General features: G+C 38.0%; 1 protein-coding gene across 1 annotated transcript in view; it reads right to left on the minus strand.

The window, feature by feature from the left end:
• The window catches only part of NFIB (nuclear factor I B), a 619,654-nt gene extending 601,363 nt beyond the window's left edge, over positions 1–18,291 (minus strand). The window contains exon 1 of the mRNA XM_042783020.1: positions 18,196–18,291. Within this exon, the coding sequence (XP_042638954.1) occupies positions 18,196–18,291 (96 nt within the window). The remainder of the gene's footprint in view (positions 1–18,195) is intronic.
• Between the last annotated feature and the right edge of the window lie 523 nt (positions 18,292–18,814).

Consider the following 18,814-nt stretch of genomic DNA (forward strand, 5'->3'; position numbering starts at 1 on the left):
GGGTGGAGGGTCAACGAAAGAGGGAAAGGCCTTCAACAAAATGGATTGACATGGTGGCTGTGATGATGGGCTCAAGTAAAGCAGGGATCATGGAGCTGGCACAGGATTGGGCAGTGTTTCATTCTGCTGTGCATGGGGTCACTATAAGTCAGAAATGATGGCACCTAACAACAACAACTTCTAACTGGTTTCCAGAAGTAGACAGCCAGGCCTTTCTTCCTACTCTTAGTCTTGAAGGCCCTGAAACCTGTTCAATATCACAGCAACATGCAAGCCTCCACTGACAGATGGTGGTGGTTGGACATAAGGTACATTGGCCTGGAATTAAACCTAGGTCTCCTGCATGGAAGCCAAGAATTCTGCTTCTGAACTACTGATGTCATTGCACTGTCCCTTCATTAATTCAGGGAAGGAAAATGACACAAAGCCAAAGAAAGTGATAGCACCTTGTTATTCCCGGAGTAGATGCTGTTTCTGAGTTAACAGAGACAGAGGCTTTAGTAAGCAAGATAAAGAATACTCTAGAGGCCTTCTACTCTTTTGAATTCTTTGAAAGTAGATTCAAGAAAGGTAGCCAAAACTTATTTTTAAATATTTCACAAAGCCTCTCAGAAACAGTAGCTTTATCCAGAATAAGGCTTTGCCAGCTAAGTAAAATATCATTTTTTTTTTTTCTTTTAGCTAGAATTACACCAACTCCATTTGGTAACATGGGCTATAAGGTGCTATTCAGAAGTTTTTTGATGTCTTTGATTAATCATGTTGTGGTAGGAAGGGCTGATGACCTCATTTTAAATCATGGCCTTACTCATTATCTTTGTAAATTTCAACTATTTAAATCCTCTGTGCCTCAGTTTACTCTGCTGTAAAATGGGAATTACATCTTTGTGGTAGTTAAAGTTGTGTGTCAACTTAGCTGGGCCTGGTTAAGTGTCTGGGAAGCTGAATGTAGTCATTTTCCATTCTGCGATTGGTAATTAACTCCATGGTGGAATCTACGAGAGCAGCTGAGTAGCTGCTTTAGGGATATGGGCTGCTTCCGGTATATATGAAGCAACTTTGAGGAAGATCTCCAGCCCATTGGCACACTTGAATCCCGCATGTAGCTGACTCTTCATTCAGCAGCCTGCTGTACTCTGCCAATCCTGGGACTTTTAATGGACTTCAATCAATGGCCTGACGTGGTATGATAATATCGGGACTATGCCTTCTCACTTGTTGACCTTGGGCTCATCAGCCTCAGCAGCCAGCAAGTGTCTGAGTGGAGAGATGCCTCTAGCTTCAGTGAGCTGGGAGCAAGGGATAGAACTGAAGCCCACGGTCGAGGGGCTTTCATTCAGCCCCTAGAGTCTGGTGCTTTGAACTCGGACTTCTAGCCTCCAAAACTGTAAGAGAATAAACTCCCATTTGTGGTATTTTCTGTTAGAGTGGCAGTAGGTAACCAAAACAATTTCCTTTGAAGAGTTGTTGCGAGATTAAATGACATAAAATATGCAAATACCCAGCACAGTTCTGGCACTTTCGAGTACTCAATACGTGGTGGCATCTGAAAAGTGCAGTAACAACTCACAATTCCGCAAATCCAAGTTATTTGGTTAGTGAAATCTTTCAGCACATAGGCTGAAATGAAAACTTAATCCAAGAAGCATGGTTTGGGAAAAGGTTGGGAATCAATATCTTAGCAGTCACTCTGTCCCTAAATGCTACCTATTTTTGCCTGGAGATTGGGATGTTATCTTCCTACTCCTTGCCTGGAAAGAGAGCTTTGGCCGAAAGCTTTTGAAAGCTATGCTCACAAGTTATTCATTTTACCCAGAAAAATGCCAATAGGCAGTTCTACAGCCAAAAGTTTAGGAAATACTGATCAAAACATCAGTAACACTTCCATTTGTTTGGGACTCCGGTTTCAAGCCTAGGAAAAAGTCAAACTGACACAAGCAAATGTTTTCAACATGTCTGATAAGAAAAGCACATGCGAGGGAGGCAAAGTGAAGGGAAACATCCCAAAGTGACAATGTAGCTGAGCTGCTGCTTCCGAGCTGATTGATTGATTTGTTAATTAATTTATGATGGTGCAACAATAATTACAAGCTACTGTTTGTCAGCCAAATCAGTTGTGATGAAGTCAAAGCTTTACAACTGTGTGCGTGTCCCAAGGATCAATGCATCAAATTAGCTTGCTTGGCTTTTTCCCCACTAAAAGCTAACATGTGTCATCAATATTCCAGATTTCTTGTGTGTAAACTAATTGATTGAACGTTCATGCTACATAAGCATGTGGGGTACCATTCATAAACATCATTGGTGCCAATAAAATGAATAGCCCCACATAAAGATAATTACTATCTTATTGGAAAAATAAAATGGCAATTTAGTGTCATTCCTTATATAGGAAACTTGAGAGCCGGCACTCAATAGGACTGCTTTGTTTTTCCAGGTCTTGCAAGTTTTCTGCCTTTAACTTGGTGAAGTCTTACCAGTTTTCTGTTGCTCCCTCTTAGTGGAAAATATTTGAATTTTCCTTCTCTGACAGCTTCCTACCTTATATACTGGTTCCGGCTTTAGCATGTTTTATTGTATTTATGGGTTAAAAAAAAAAAAAAAAAAGCAGCCTTGGTGCTCTAGTTCTAAAGTCTTGGTCATTATCAGACTACCTTTGAGTTAATCTTGATTCATAACAACCCTGTAGGACAGAGTAGAACTGCCCCCAAATTGTACCACATAATATTCTACAATTTCACCTAAGAGCAACTGCAGGAAATTTTACAAAGAAGGTGAAAGAAGTTTGTTTGAGGTCATCCCACTGTATCAATAATAGCAAACTACCTGTGATTCAGGAAAATTCAAAGATTATTATCCTATGGGATTCATGCTTCAACACATATAATGCTGTTTAGTCTCCTATTGTCCTACCTATATATACCTAAATCCAAAATTTGAGAAAAATGTTTATTTCACTTTGGGTAATTTCCACCAAATCAGCTGTCAGCATTAGCATTAAATATTGAAATTTGGTTAAAAAAAAAAGAAAAAAAAGAAGCAGCTCTGGTAGCATAGTGCTTAAGACATTTGACCGCTAACCAGAAGCTTGGCAGTTCAAACCCACCAGCCACTCTGCAGAAGGAAGACTGGGCAATCTACTTCCGTAAAGATTTACTGCCTTGGAAGTCCGGTAGCAGTTGCTATGAGTTGGAATCAACTTGATGGCAGTGGGTTTATTTATTTATTAGTTTATTTGGAAGGTAAAGGGAAGCCTGTTGAACTTGTAGGCACAGATCTTTTGTTGCTCCTTTAAGCCAGAGGCTCTGCTCTAGAAGGAAGAACAGTGTTCTTGGTTGTAGCACTGGCTAGAGTGTTTGGGAGCAAAAGTAATGCTCCACAATTACTTTTCCCTCCCATGCCTGTCTACTAGCGTTTGACATTAAAATGTCTGAAAATAAGCATAGAGGAGGTAAAGTACACAAAAGCAGCTGTTCTATAGCTAGTTTCTACAAATACATCTTGCGTAGCAAGGTAGTGTCCGACTGACGGGGCTCTCATACCTTTCAGCGGTTTCCAGAATACTCTGGCAAACTCACTTTATGACAGTTCTGAGGAAAAGGGGTCCTAGGAGTTGGGGCAGGTGACTACCCAGATACCAAAGATTGTCTACAGAGTTTATAACCCTCCAGTGCACTTAGTGCTGGTGTGGGGAGGCACAACTCTTGGTTTTTGTTCAGATACCATCTTATAGTGGTTGAAGCAGTGCTGGAGTTCAATCCAAATTTTCACATTAAATATCTCCTTCTAAAAATCATTTAGGAGTTATTTTGTAACAGTTGCTTGGGTAATGTCTTTCTCACTTTCTAAAGCCTTGCATCCTTCCATATTCTTCCCACTCAATTTTTGGTTTCTGTTATTCCTATGTTCCCCTGAGCCCTCACCAAACACTGAACACTGAAGTCCCCGGTCCACTACAGAAGCCCTTCCCAACATTGAGTTAAAGTAACAAACATGGGATAGTAATTAAAACTTCAGAGTGGGAAAATAAATAACCTTCTTAAATGAATCTTATTTCATCAACAATAAGAAATGAAGCAACAGAAGAGTTTGTTTAATCCAAAGTCACCTTGCCTTAGCCATTTATCCTCAAAAATACATGATCATCTTCCAAATTTCCACTTATTAAAACAAACAAACGAAAGAAACAGTTGCTATCTAGTCAACTCTGACTCAAGGCAACCCCATGTGTATCAGAGTGCAGCTGTGCTCTGCAGGTTTTTCAATGGCTGATTTGTCAGAAGCAGATTGCCAGGCCTTTCTTTCAAAGTGCCTTTTAAAGGACTCAAACTCCAACCCTTCCATTTGCAGTCAAGTGCATTAACTATACACCACTCAGGGATGACTCCTCTCTGAACAGTCTTAGTCACTGTGCTAAAGTAGAATTGACAAGGGAGGAGATGATAATTGAGCCAATGCAACAACGCAACGCAGTGGAATCCGACTCATAGCAGCCCCTCCTTGGGTTTCTGAGGCGGTATCTCTGCGGAAGTAGATTGCCCAACCTTCCTTCTGAGGAGTGGCTGGTGGGTTTGAACCACCAGCCTTCTGGTTAGCAGTCAAATGCCTTAGGCACTAAGCTACCAGAGCCAAGGGTGGTTTATTTGTCTACTGCCTCACCACTTTGTAATAACAATGAGTCTGTCTGCTTGGAGGGAAATATGAATTTGCTAGTTTTACTTCTGGGCCTTCCTCTCATTCTTACCCTAGCTTTTAAAAAAAAAAAATTTAAATGCATTTTATTGAAATATGTACATAAACACTGAAATACACAAAACTAAAGTGACATGGGTCTATGCTTTTTGTTGTTGTTTTTGCAGTGTTCCCTCCCCACCCCTCCACCTCTGGCAACCAACAAAGAAAGTTTTGCTCCGTATATAACTTTCCTTGACCCTCCACAACAACAAACTAATACTATATTTGTCCTTCTGTAATTGACTTATGTCACTCAGCATAATGTCCTCCAAGTTCATCCATATTATGCAGTGTTTTGCAGACTCTACATTATTCTTTAGTGCTGCATAGCATTCCATTATGTGTATGTACCATAGTTTGGTCATCCACTCTTCTGCTATAAATCTTAGAGATAAGTCCCTTGCCAGATATGTAATTATCAGCAAATATGAATCTGTTGCTGTCATTTTTATGTGCTTTTTTGTGGTGTTGATTTCTTTGTTCCATATAATTTTCTATGCTGAGCTTGTTTTGTTTATGAACCGTGTTATCACTTCCTTCATTGTTATTGTTTTAGTATTTGCTGAATATTTATGCTGGTCCTCTTTTTTGATGTGAAGGTTTATCATTTTTCTGTGAAGTTGTCCTGTGATTTATAGTTTTCTTCCCAAGTTTAGAAGTCTGTTCTATCTTGTAGTTGTCTTGACTTCCCTACCATCCAGAAGTTCTGTAACAACGCAGTTTTTTTCCTCTTTTTGATTTGTAGTTGTCCTCATATGTCAATTGATGTCTCTGGTTCCCTATTTACAATCTTGTAGGCTTATTTACTTTGGATACTTCCATAGCTGGGTTGGTTTCTGGGTTATATCATCATGTGTGTTAATGGTCAGTTGCTGTTGGCTGTTCTGCTTCTCTGTCCAAAGGACTCCCTTTAGCATCTCTGGTAAGGTTGGTCTGATTTTAAAAAATTCCCTTAATTTCTGCTTATCTGGAAATATCCTAATTTCACCATCATATTTGAAGGACAGTTTTTCTGGGTACATAATTCTTTGTTGGAAATTTTTCTCTTTCAGTGTTTTATATATACCATCCCATTGTCTTCTCACCTGTGTGATTTCTGTCAAGAAATCCGAGCTTAGTCTTATTGGTGCCCCTTTTAGGTAACTTTTCATTTTTCTCATGTTGCAATCATGATTCTTTCTTTGTCTTTGTCTTTGGTAAGTTTGATGATGATACGTCTTGCTGATTTTCTTTTGGGGTCTATCCTGTTTGGGGTTTGTTGGACTTCCTGAATGGATATATTCTCATATTTCATCATACCAGGAAAATTCTCTTCCAACAAATCTTTGACAATTTTCTCTGTGGTTTTACTGTTCTGGAATTCCAATTACACGTAGGTTATTCCTTTTGATGATATCTCACATGAACTTTAGGCTTTCTTCATTTTGTTTTGATCTTTTTTCTGATTGATCCCATTCCAAAGAAGTGTTTAGGTCTTTGCCTTCAGTTTCCCTAATTCTGTCTTCTATTGATTCAATTCTGCTCCTTTGCCCATTCAGTGTCTTATCTATTACTGAAAATTTAGTATTAATCTACTGGATTTCTGTGTGTAGCTTTTGTATCATTTCTAATTTTTCATTTATTTTGTCATTTTGTTCTTGTATTGTCTTTTGAAATTGTTATAGGGTTTTCTCTGTGTTTTCCTTGATTTGCCACTCAATTTGTTGAAAATACCTAAATATAATTCTTTTGAATTCCTTATTAGGGAGTTCCAATGCTGCATTTTCCTCAGGGTTGTGTTTTGGGTCTATATCCTGGTCCCTTGTTTCTCCTGCTGTATCTTGCTTCTTTGTGTGGACTGTGATACTCTGCTGTCTCCGAGGCATTGTGACATTTTTGTGTTTATATTTAGTTGGCGTTGTATGATGGAGTGACTTGCCCACGATTTTTGTTTTCTTTGTATGTTATCTATGCAAACAGGGTACTGTGCTCCTCTATTCACTAGTTGACAGCACTTATACACTCACCACCTATCTCCTTTCTTGTCAGACTCTCATATGTCCCTGCTGACCTTGGCAAACAGAGTTTATTCTTAGGTCCCTGGAATCCAAATGAGAATGCTATCACTTTAAATATCCAAAATGGCTGCCATGTGTAAACAATCAAAATGGCTGCACCCTCTGGACAGCCAAAAGTCAACAGCTCAGTGTGTCTCCCTCCTTGCTGTTTCCCTTCCTAGTCATAGGCCACAAGCACAGTCGTCCCTGCAGCCCTTGGTGACCAGGGTTGATCTTTAAGTCAATTCTCAGGTCCCAACACCACTTGGAAATATTTAGGCTGTTGGTCCCATCAGAGTAGCTGACAGTCCACAGCTCCGACCATCTCTGTACTCACTGTTTTTGTTCAGGTTTTTCCATTTGTTGATGTCTAATCCACTTCTGCATAGTACATTTCAAAGCTCAGGACTCCAGGATTATCTTCTGTATCTCTGTCAATTATTTTTCTTTTCTTTGTTGAAGATGGTCTGTGTTGCTTGTCTGCCTATTACTCCATCTTACTGGAAGTCTCCCAGCTTTAAAATTTTGCTGTTAATGTCATCACAAGACTTACATACTTCCAGCACATATAAGTCTTATCTTGAAAGGGGCATGTTTGGTCGTTTAGTGTTGCTGTAGCAGACATACCACAAATGGGTGGCTTTAACAAACAGGGATTTATTCCTTTACTGTTTAGGAGGCTAGAAGTCCAAGTTCAAAGTGCCAAGCTCCAGGGGCTGGGTGAAAGCCTCTCAACCTTGAGCTTCAGCTCTGCCTCCTGCTTCCAGCCCACTGAAGCCGGAGGCTTCTCTGAACTCAGATACCTGCTGGCTGCTGAAGCTGACCAACCCAAGGTTGACAAGTAAAATCACACAGTTCCAAGATTAGCAAGCAATATAGCAAGCCACTAATTCAAGCCCATTAACAATTCCAAGATCAGCAGACAACGTTGGCAGGCCAATGAGATGAAGACTTGGCTAAGTGCAGGGTCCAAGCATGCCAAAAAGCTCAGAGACCTTTCTCAACACTTCTCCTTATATACTGGAAGCAGACCACATCCCTAAGCCAGCTACTTCGTAGATTCCACTGTAGAGATGATTACCAGTCTCATTATGGGAAATAACTACATCCAGCTGCCCAGCCGCTCAAAATCAGGCCCAGCGAAGTTGACACACAACTTAACTACCATAGGGCAGCATGGTATTTATACATTTGGCCATGGATTTGGAACTTAATCATCACTGATCAACTCGGAACTTGATCACTCATAAGATCACTGTGCCCATTAGTAAAATACGGTAGCAACAGTCTTGTTGAAACCTACCAATTACTTAGTAAGGCTTGTCTGTGGGCAAAATACTATTTGTTGTTGTTGTTACGTGACATTGAGTCAGACCCGACTCATAGCGACCCATCCTTGGGTTTCTGAGATGGTATCATGACAGAAGTAGATTGTCCAACCTTCCTTCTGAAAATACTATTTAGGGCTGGGAAGTAAGACCTGGTCTCCATTTTTCTGGGGGTTATAATTTTAGTTACATAATAAAAATAAGATAAGACTACTAAATATTATAAGAGAAATCTAATTTCTATACATAACAAATGTCATGATAAAATGGTCCTGGCATAAAACAAAATATGTATGAATTGTTTAATGGAAAACTGGCTCTGTAAACGTCCACCCATAATAATAAAAAGTTAACAAATAAATAAAATGGTCCTATTGGATATTTTATACATATATACAGGTTACATGTACCCCATAAAAACACACCAAATGTATTTAGGCATTTCAGCAGGAACAGTTTCTCGTTATTTTGTTACATATAACCATCTTGAAAGAGGGGAAAAATTCCATTTGCAATATAATGTATCATCCATTAAGCTAAATCTGTGCCATCATAGTATATAGGAAGTGTGAGTTAAAATAATAACTTCATTGAAGAATAATTACGATATAAGCCTTTTATGGTACAAATGAAAGAGAAACTTAAGTCAATACTTGTATTTTATTGATTATGCAAAGCCATCCGGCTGTGTGGATCATAACAAATTATGCTTAACATTGTGAAAAATAGGAATTCCAGAACACTTAATTGTGCTCATGTGGAATATGTTTAAACCAAGAGGACCAAGAGGCAGTTATTCAAACAAAATAAGGGAATACAGTGTGGTTTAAAATCAAGAAAGGTGACTAAAGGACCAAGTGAACTTCTATGATCCTGAGACCAGAAACACTAGGTGGTGCCTGGCTACCACTACCAACTGCTCTGAAAGGGATCACATTAGAAGGTCCTGGATATGGTGGTAGAGAAATGTGGAACAAAACTCAAAACCATAAAAAAGACTAGGCTTACTGGTCAGATAAAGATTAGTAGAGTCCCTGAGACTTTGGCCATTAGGCACTCTTCAGGCTTGGAACTGAGCTCACTTCCATGTCTCAATTCTCAGCCAAACAACAGGCAGGTCTAAAAGGTGAATAGTAACACAAGGGAGATATACACTCCTTAGAATAATCAACCAGTCAAGAACAAAAGGGCGACATTTGCCCAAGAATGAAGTTTGGAAGGTAAGAAGGGTTAGGAGTGGAAACAGGAAATATAAGGAGGAAATAGGGAGAATGTTGTTGCACTGTTGGGATTGCAGTCAATGACATGAAACAAAACTGTATGAAATGTTGAGTGGAAATCTGATTTGCTCTACAAATCTTCACCCAAATCACAATAAAAAGTTTAAAATAAGGAAAGCTGTGTGTGAGAGTTGTATTCTTTCACTATACTTATTCAATCTGTATGCTAAACAAATAATCCAAGAAGCTGGACTATATGAAGAAAAATATGGCTTCAGGATTGGAGGAATTTTCATTAACAACCTGCGATATGCAGAAGACACACCCTTGCTTGCTGAAAGTGAAGAGAACTTGTAACACTTACAGGTGAAGATGAAAGACTACAGCATTCAATGTGGCTTACACATCAACATCAAGAAAACAAAAATCCTCACAACAAGACCAATAAGCAACATCATACTAAATGGAGAAAAGACTGAAGTTGTCAGGGACTTCATTTTACATGGATCCACAATCAACACCCATGGAAGCAGCAGTCAAGAAATCAACCTACTTATTGCATTGGGCAAAGTTGCTGCAAAAAACTGCCTCAAAGTTTTCAAAAGCAAAAATGTCACATTGTGGACTGAGGTGTGTCTGACCCAAGCCATGGTATTTTCAGTAGCCTGAAATGCATGTGAAAGCTGAACAATGAATAAGGAAGAATTGATGCCTTTGAATTACAGTGTTGGCAAAGATTGAATATACAGTGGACTACCAGAAGAATGAACAAATCTGTCTTAGAAGAAGTGGAGCCAGAATGTTCCTTAGAAGTGAAGATGGCCAGACTTCCTCTCACATACTTTGGTCCTGTTATCAGGAGGGACCAGTCCCCGGAGAAGGACATTATGCTTGGTAAAGTGGAAGGTCAGCAAAAAAGAGGAAGACCCTCAACAAGATTGACTGACACAGTAGCTACAGCAATGGGCTCAAACATAGCAATGATTGTGAGGATGGCACAAGTCTGGCCAGAGTTTCCTTCTGTTGTACATGGGGTCACTATGAGTTGTAGCCAACTCGATGGCACCTAACAACAACAATAACATCAGTGACAAATCCTAGAGTTGAACTGCAAGATGGTACAAGTGACATTTTGGCAATTTTCTTTATTTCATGCCTTTCCATTAAATGTATAAAAGGAGAAGGGGGGAATTATCCCTGCAAGTGCCTGGGATGTTGGTGAACTAGTATTCACCATTGTCTGAAGGATTAATTGTTCTGAGCTCATCAGCTGAATTTGAAAACAGCATCATATGATGTTTTAGACAGCAAACACATCCTCTATTGCCCAGTGGAAATTTACCACTATATCACACTCCAAAACACTGGCAAAATTCTGGGAAGCTTTTATTCTCCTCCGCATATTTAATGCCACAAGATAATAATTTGTATACCTTAGATTTGTTTAGCATTTCACAGTTTTCAAATCACTTACTATGTATTATCTTTTTGGAGCCTCACAAGAGCCCCATGAGGTAAACAGATACCATCAAAACCTGAAAATGGAAACGCTTTGCTTGCCAATTTTTTTCCAAAAAATTTCCCCCAGATGGGTTATGACTATAGCTAGTCTAATTGTTTTGAGGAAAGATGAATGGAATCACATTTCTAAAGAATTCACCCACCTCCAGTCACAGAGCTCCAATTCTCAATTCTGCACTTCTCAGCCGCACTCTGGAGCAAGTGATCTGGCCCCTTTAACCTACTGGGAGAGCTGAGTCTCGGGGAGAGGCAATAAATGAAGCTGGACTGGAAGGCAGAGGCAGAGCAGGCAATAGCAAAACACCTTGTCTTGGTTACAAATCATTAACCATGACCTAGAGCATATGGATGGAACAGTCAATTGTGGAGTTTGGGAAGAAGTAAAGCAACCTTTAGAGTTTGTGATCTTTAGGGCCTTTCCCTCCCCTTCTCCCCTTATGAGCAGAGTGCACTTAGACCAGTTGCTTAACCTCAGAGTGGAATTTTCTCATCTATAAAGTGGGGCTGGTAATACCTCTTATTGTGTAGAAGCCTGAATGCAATGATTTATATAAATTGCCTCCCAAAGTACCTGACAAACACCTGGCAAATAGGCGGCCCTCAATAGTCATTGGATTCTTTTACTCTTAAAATCATGATACTTAATGATCAAAATGAAACTAATGTACATAGCCATGGGCTCTGGCTAATCATATATATATATATATGTATATATGTATATATATAATACTTCTGGAGGCTCTGCTTTTAAGAAATCTGCTACAATTTGAACTGGAAAATACTGAATTTTTATGATTCACTTAATATACCCACTTCCCACAAAAATGTTCATATGAAGTCAGTGGGGGAGGATGACTAGATGAGCACAGGGGAATTTTAGAACAGTGAATATTCTGTAAAATACTGTAATGGTGGACACATAGCATTAAGCATTTTTTCAAACACCTACAGAACTGCATGACACAAAGAGTGAACCCTAATGGAAACCACAGACTATAATTAATAATAATTTATCAACATTGGCTCATCAACTATAATAAATACATCACAGCAAAGCAAGATGTCAATAATAGGGGAAATTCTGGGGAGGTGGGGATGGAAGAAGGGAATATATGGGAACTCTGTACTTTCTGCTCAATTTTTCTGTAAACCTAACACTGCTCTAAAAATAAAGTCTGTTAATTTTTTAAAAGTTAATATAGTTCTGAAAGCCCATAGAAAAATTCATTATGTATTAACACTCTATATTAAGAGATAATCTACTAGCCCAAAAGATTGGTGGTTCAAACCCAGAGAGCGTTGGAAGACAGAACTGGTGGTCTAGTTCTGAAAGGTCACAGCCTTGGAAATTCTATGGAGCAGTTCTCCTCTGCACTCATGTGGTTGCCATGAGTCAGAACCGACTCAACAGCAACTAATAACAACAAAAGTAGTTTTTGAGCACCTATTCTGTGCTCAGGTTTGAGTCTGTATAAATAGTCATAACTAGTATATGCCCCCTTGAGTATCTTTTGGCTCCTCGTATGTATTACATTGTATTCACCAGGTAGCTCCCTAACTCTGTCTCATTCATTCTTAGACAGGTTGGAGCGACAAGTAATGAGCATGATTATCTGCACATTACAGCTGGCTGTACCAGCCAAAAAAGAAGCAAATTCATTTGCCAGAGGTCACCGAATCTACATTTCCCAGGATCATAAACACATCCATTATGTTACAACCTCACAAAAAGAACACAGTATGTGAGAAGTTCTTTTTTTTTTTTTTAATGCTCTCTGAATATGGTCATTTTTTAGAGAAGTGCCGAGTTAAAACTTATGCTAGAAGAATGAGAAAGGAAAACTATTACTAAAGCTGTCCATGACATGATCTGCCATTATAAAGCATGCACACTGTAATTTAAAATCACAATTATTATTATAACTAACAGTTATTGAGTACTTTCTATTTTCCTGGCTCTGTGCTAAGCACTTAAAATGCAACACAATTTAAAATGCCTTAAGTTAGTAGAAATATGTATTATAGCTACATAGGTCCCTTAGCAGAATTTCTCATGAAAAGAACTTTTACACTGCATGCCTTTACACTATTTTGCACTTTGTGATGCAACAGAAGCATAATTCTCTTTTACTGGACTGATCTATTTTTACTGGTGTATTTTCCTATGCCCAATTTCACTTTCTCAGCCCTTCAGAGTAATATATATTATGAATCTCAGTATAGAAAATGTCCCATAATTACAATCTCAGGGAACAAAAAATGCCTAATGGCAGTGATTGACATTAGACAACCATGTCACAGAAATATGCTGCAGTTTCAATGACTGTAAGCATCAGATATCTCTCTTTGTTAACTAGTCTCTAAACTGGAAAATCAACACCAGCTTTCCTATAGATAGAAGAGATAACGTGCCTTGAGAATACGACCCTTTGCTTTCAAAAGAACTGGAAAAGAGAGTAGGCAGGCACTTGTGTTTCCCTACTCTCTGATTAAATTAATAACCATCTAATCATTGTTTATTAAGATAGGCTGCACGAGATATTTTTCCTTATCCAAAGTTTATATGTTACATTTGTTGTGCTACCATGTAAATGAAACTAAATGACGAAGAATGAAATGCAATTAGTTCCCATATAAGAAAAATGTCTGAGAAGAACACCATTGTATTTTACCACCTCATCCATACAATTTACTTTTATTTAAATCTGCTAAAATAGTGTTACACATAAAAATACATCACTAAAGAAGACAGATATAGAAGATATGTATTAAGAATGCTCTATGAGACAATTGAAATATTAAAAAGTATTAAAATGAAAATTATTTACAGATGTTAAAATCATATTTTTTTACTCAGATATCATCATCCTTGTTACTGTTGTTTTTTACTTAGGAATAACTATTTAATAAACTATTATTCTTTATCCATATTTTAATTTTACAGGAAATGGCTTAGAGGTTATGATGATATGTTAACATTCACCTATGAGACTTAGAAAGGATATTTTAAAAATGTATTTACTACTTTTGACTCTCAGGGACAAAGTTTCAAATGTAATATCTACATATTTACAAATATTTTAGAGATAACAAATTATTCAGAAGTCTGCATTAATATGGTGAGTACCCATCTGTAATACTGGGACATGGATTTGAATCTCAAATGGGGAGACAGCCTCGGGCTTCCTTGCACCTAGAACAGTGCCTGGAATATAAGTTCTCAACAAATACTTACTGAATGAAACATAAATTTCATAGCTTCTAATTCTAAAAATATATTCGCTGTGTAGACATAATATCTTCAGGCAACTAGTTGACATGGTTATTATCTCCATGGTATCTATTGGTTTCAATTACAATTCTACTAAGGAAATAAAATAAAATTTCAAATTAAATAAATATTGAATTTTGATTTTCTGATATATCTTTGCACGGTTGACAGATTTACTATAGGAGTCTAAACGTGGTCATTAGGTTAGGTAGGAGTGTTATCATATGTATTTTTAGCATAGTTATTAGGCTGTTTAGAAACTTATTTATAGTGAAGTAAACATTTCAACAAAAGAAGATATATTAGTTTTAGGATTTTCAGTTAAAGATAGTCAATTGTAAACCCAAGTTCACCTCAACTTCTCAAAGTCTTTAGAGAAATAATTGATGTGAAAAGCCTCTTTACGTGTAACTTGACATTTGTTGTTAAGTCATTGAATTAAAATTAGTATTGAGAACAAAATTTTACTGTTACAATAGTCAAATAAACAAGCGATGCACTTGTCAACTTACAAATATTGCCATAAATCCAATGATAATCAAAAAATAAAAAGTCCGTTACAATTGAGTGGATTAATTGGCATTCAACCAAGAATCACCTCGTACTTTTGGTAACATGAGACCTAGTTCTGTTTTTGTGTTTATGTGCCTGCTTACTTAGATCGATACTTTCAAGAATATGAGAATTAAAAGTTGCGTAGACTAGCAATTACTTTTTCAAATTAGTTTTATGGATTAATATTTAAATAATTATCTTTTGTGATTAAGGAAAACTTACAAATGTCTTGGCCTGTTTCAGATTGGATCAAAGGATTAGACAAGAAATTTAGAGAGAAAAAAATCATGTCTGGGATATACCTGTTACCCTGAACTTCCAAATAATGAACAAAGAAGTTGTAATGTCTCACAGAGAGCTTTAAACAAGCAATATAAAATTGTTTTGGTTAATTTTATTCATCAAGAGTTAAAAAGGAAATATACAACATTGTCAGTAATCATTAATGGATTGGTAGTATTTATGAAATCCATCCTTCATACACTCTAAGTGGTATTTTAAAATAATGCCATCAATGGAACACTAAAAATAGCCAATTTAAATTGCTTGTATGATTTCTCTTCTTGAAAGAAATTACAGGCAAAATCATCTAAAGGAATAAAACACATAAGGATGCATCATTTAGAAAACTGTATAGATGTAGCTGATATTTAACACACACACACACACAAGTTTACTCTTCTAGTGCTTGTTTATTTTTAGCTGTCTCAATAAAATGTTTTTTTTCTCCCTCTGTTTTACTAAAACATGCCTATCTAGGAAGGAAAACAGATGTAGACTTGTACAACTGCGTCTTGTTTGGGTTTTTCCCTGTCAAGTAGAATTTATGATCATTGTCACACAAGAAGAGAATGTAAGTGAAACAGACAATAAGCCAGGAAGCGATTCCGTGGATACTTTAACACTGCAGCTTGGAATTCAGGATTTGGTTACTAAAATTTCATTTGATTAAGCCAAATAGGGATACAATATCCTTTCTTACCCAAAACCTCAAAGTAATTGTGAAAATACATAAATCTACGTGAATTCATGTGGTGGTGAGAAGAAAATTACAATAAACTAGATTATAAGAAACTTAAAGCATCTTTAAAAAATATGCCTTAAATCTAAAACCAGGGAACCCTGATACCATTAAAGCACCTTCCATGAACTTTCCTCTCCCTTGGAACACTTTGCTAAAGATAAGCAACACTTTAGTTTGATTAATTAGATTTTCCACAAAGCATCTGGCATTCTTTCAATGACACAGTAAATAAATAGACACGTTTGTCCCAAAGTAACAAAATGCATGAAAACTAAATAATCCTAACAAGAAAGTAAAATACTACCTGTGTAAGTTAGTGAAGACAAAATAAGAATACCATTTATGCAAAACATTTTTGCCTAACATTTCCCTCTAAACCTGTCCCTGTACATACTATGCACGTTCAGAGGCAATAAAAGAACACAACTTTTAAAAATGAATAATCAGCTTATACAATCTTTAAAAATAGTATTTGCAACCAACTTCTCTTGGAAATCTGTGATCTCTCTGTACAGGACCAGAAGGAGGAAATTTAATGGCAAAATGTTTACAGTGGTTAGCTCACTTTACCCATATTAATCTCAGTTTTTAAACAGAATTCCTTAGAGTAAAAGTTCTCAATTTTTTTCCAAGAGGAAAACGTGTCTATAGTGAAAATACTGACTTAAAAGCTCAATTCTTAGAACATCCTAAAATGACAGCTAACAGGCACCATTACTATTAAAACATTACATTGAAGTCTTTGTACAGTCACATAAAGCAAATCTTTTACACAAACATTTCGCAATATCTTTCCCCACGCATCTGCCAGTCATTTAAAGAGTTCATCACACATAAACACTACTAGTGAGAGATGCAACCATAAAGGAAAATCTGCCACTGTAGAGTTTATATCACTTGTAAAATACACTCCAATTGAAATAAGATGGGAGAGAGAAGGGAGAAGAGAAAGGGAAACTTCAGTCTCTCCCAGAGGAACCAGCCTTTCTTTCTGAAACAGAGGACTCAAGACAGCAACAAGTAGCAGCGGCAGAAAAGTTTTCCTGCAGTTTACACATTTCTCACAGAATGAGAACACGCACAGAGAACTGCTGTGTACAGTGGTCTCCCTGCACAAGGAGCTCTCAGAGCTAGAAGTAACAGCACGGAGTCCACCTTTCCAGGAATTCAAACGTGTTCATAAGAAGCGCTCTTGCCTCGCAGTGCCAGAAGCCAGAGCTAATCCCAGAGAGTTTCCTCTCTCAGACACTGGGGATGGGCTGACCACCAGGACTGGCCATAGCACTCAGAATAAAGTGTCCATTGTCTGCCACTATACTAATTGTGAAAAAAACAGCCCTTGTAGTAAGCATAATAATTATCCAAGCAACCAAGCAAAGGCAATCAAGACATAAATGCAAGTGGCAAAGGAAAAAAAAAAAGAAAGAAAGAAAGGGGTAAACGAAAGATAATAAGCACTCCAATGAATTAACTCAGGGATGAATTTAATATTCACACTGGAATGCTTGGCTGCTGAAGGCTTCTCCATTCATGTCACGACTCTTGCATACAAGAGACCATTGTCTATGCAACAGAAATCAGTATATTAACATTTTTATGTAGCACTATTGGGATGTGAAAGGTTGTCTTTCTCAAAACTACTGTCCCTAATCCCAACATTCTGATGAAAGAAAGTTACTACTTCTTTCATTCCAATATTATTTTAAAGTTGAATCACATGATTCATCAATGTTCTGAATTTGTCTGCTTCCCCCACCCCTTCTCCAAGTATGCAGCTGGACAAATATGAGCAGAAAGGGGGAAAAAAACCCACCATCACAACAAACAACAACAAAAAACCCCAGCAACAACAACTCCACACACATTTGCCCAAGCAAAGAAAAATAATGAACTGAATATGCATATCCTCATTAACTAAATTTAATTACGCTGAGTGCCATAGTAATCAGTGGTTGCTCCAGTTACAGTATTCATTGAAAGGGAGGTGGATTCCAAATTAAGGCAAAGCGTGGGGGACAGTCGCATACTGATGAGGGAACTGCTCACAACATGATACAATACACTATCTAAATCATTATTCAGAGAAGCCGCAGAAAGAACGACCTTGCTCTGTTTTAAGACCAGTGCAAGAACAATTAGTCAAGAAGGCTCCCAGATCCCCACTGACTACCCCACCTCCTTACATCCTCATAACAGCCAGTCTGGGACAGACTGTACCATTTGCCTTTTTTTTCTTTTTTTCTTTTTTTTTTAAAAAAAGTGAACAAAAACTCACGCTGCCTTTTTAAAAAGCAGGCCTATGTCCCTTGCCACCATAGCAGGAAATCCTATCTAGCACACTGGTGTGCGGAGCTACCCCCAGCTCCCACAACTTGAGCTTGAACTTTCCGCAGGCGGCGAACTTTATAACACGTGTGTGGAACAATGAAGGAGGAGTTCAAAAGATAGAAGGGGGGAAGTTTCAGAGGATTGGTGAGAAAAAACAATGCTATCTCGCCAAACTTACCATCCACCAGGTCCTGGCTGACATGTCATAACAGAGCTGCCATTTTATGGAGCTGTCCGACGTTTTCCCAGCCATTATGCTGTCAGCAACCTTCATCAGATGCAGCTCAATGGAAGATAAGACACCTAATCAAGAACACATCAGCGGTAGCTTGCTGGACTACATGTAGGCCAATCCTTATCACGCTGCATCATGGGAAAAGCTCCTTTATTAGCGGGAGGAACTGCAACCTCACAGATAGAAAGACAAGGATCAGTTCTTTTTCCTTTTTTTTTTCGGTCTAAAGGGATTGGTGAAAAGTAGCTAGCGTTCTTTGTGTATCATGTGTACAAGAGTTAAGTATCTTGCAAGTGGGCGGCTAACTGCTTTGCTGGGCTATGCAGACTAAAGTTTATTTGCATTCTTCTGTGTTGTATATTGTTTGACATGGTCCATGGTCCTTGTTGAGCAGATGAAGGAAGGGGAGGGCGGTGGGAGGGAGAGAAGGGAGAGAGAGAGCTGTAATTGCTCAGAATTAATATCTCCCCCAACAAAGACATAACAGTTTCATTGACACAGTCAGAGCATGGTTCAGATGTCACTGCACACACGGGCGTGCGAGTGTGTGTGTGTGCGCACA

The sequence above is a fragment of the Orycteropus afer genome, unplaced genomic scaffold (assembly GCF_000298275.1).
Source record: "Orycteropus afer afer isolate SDZICR_OR568_19922 unplaced genomic scaffold, OryAfe1.0 scaffold00584, whole genome shotgun sequence".
Classification (NCBI taxonomy): domain Eukaryota; kingdom Metazoa; phylum Chordata; class Mammalia; order Tubulidentata; family Orycteropodidae; genus Orycteropus; species Orycteropus afer.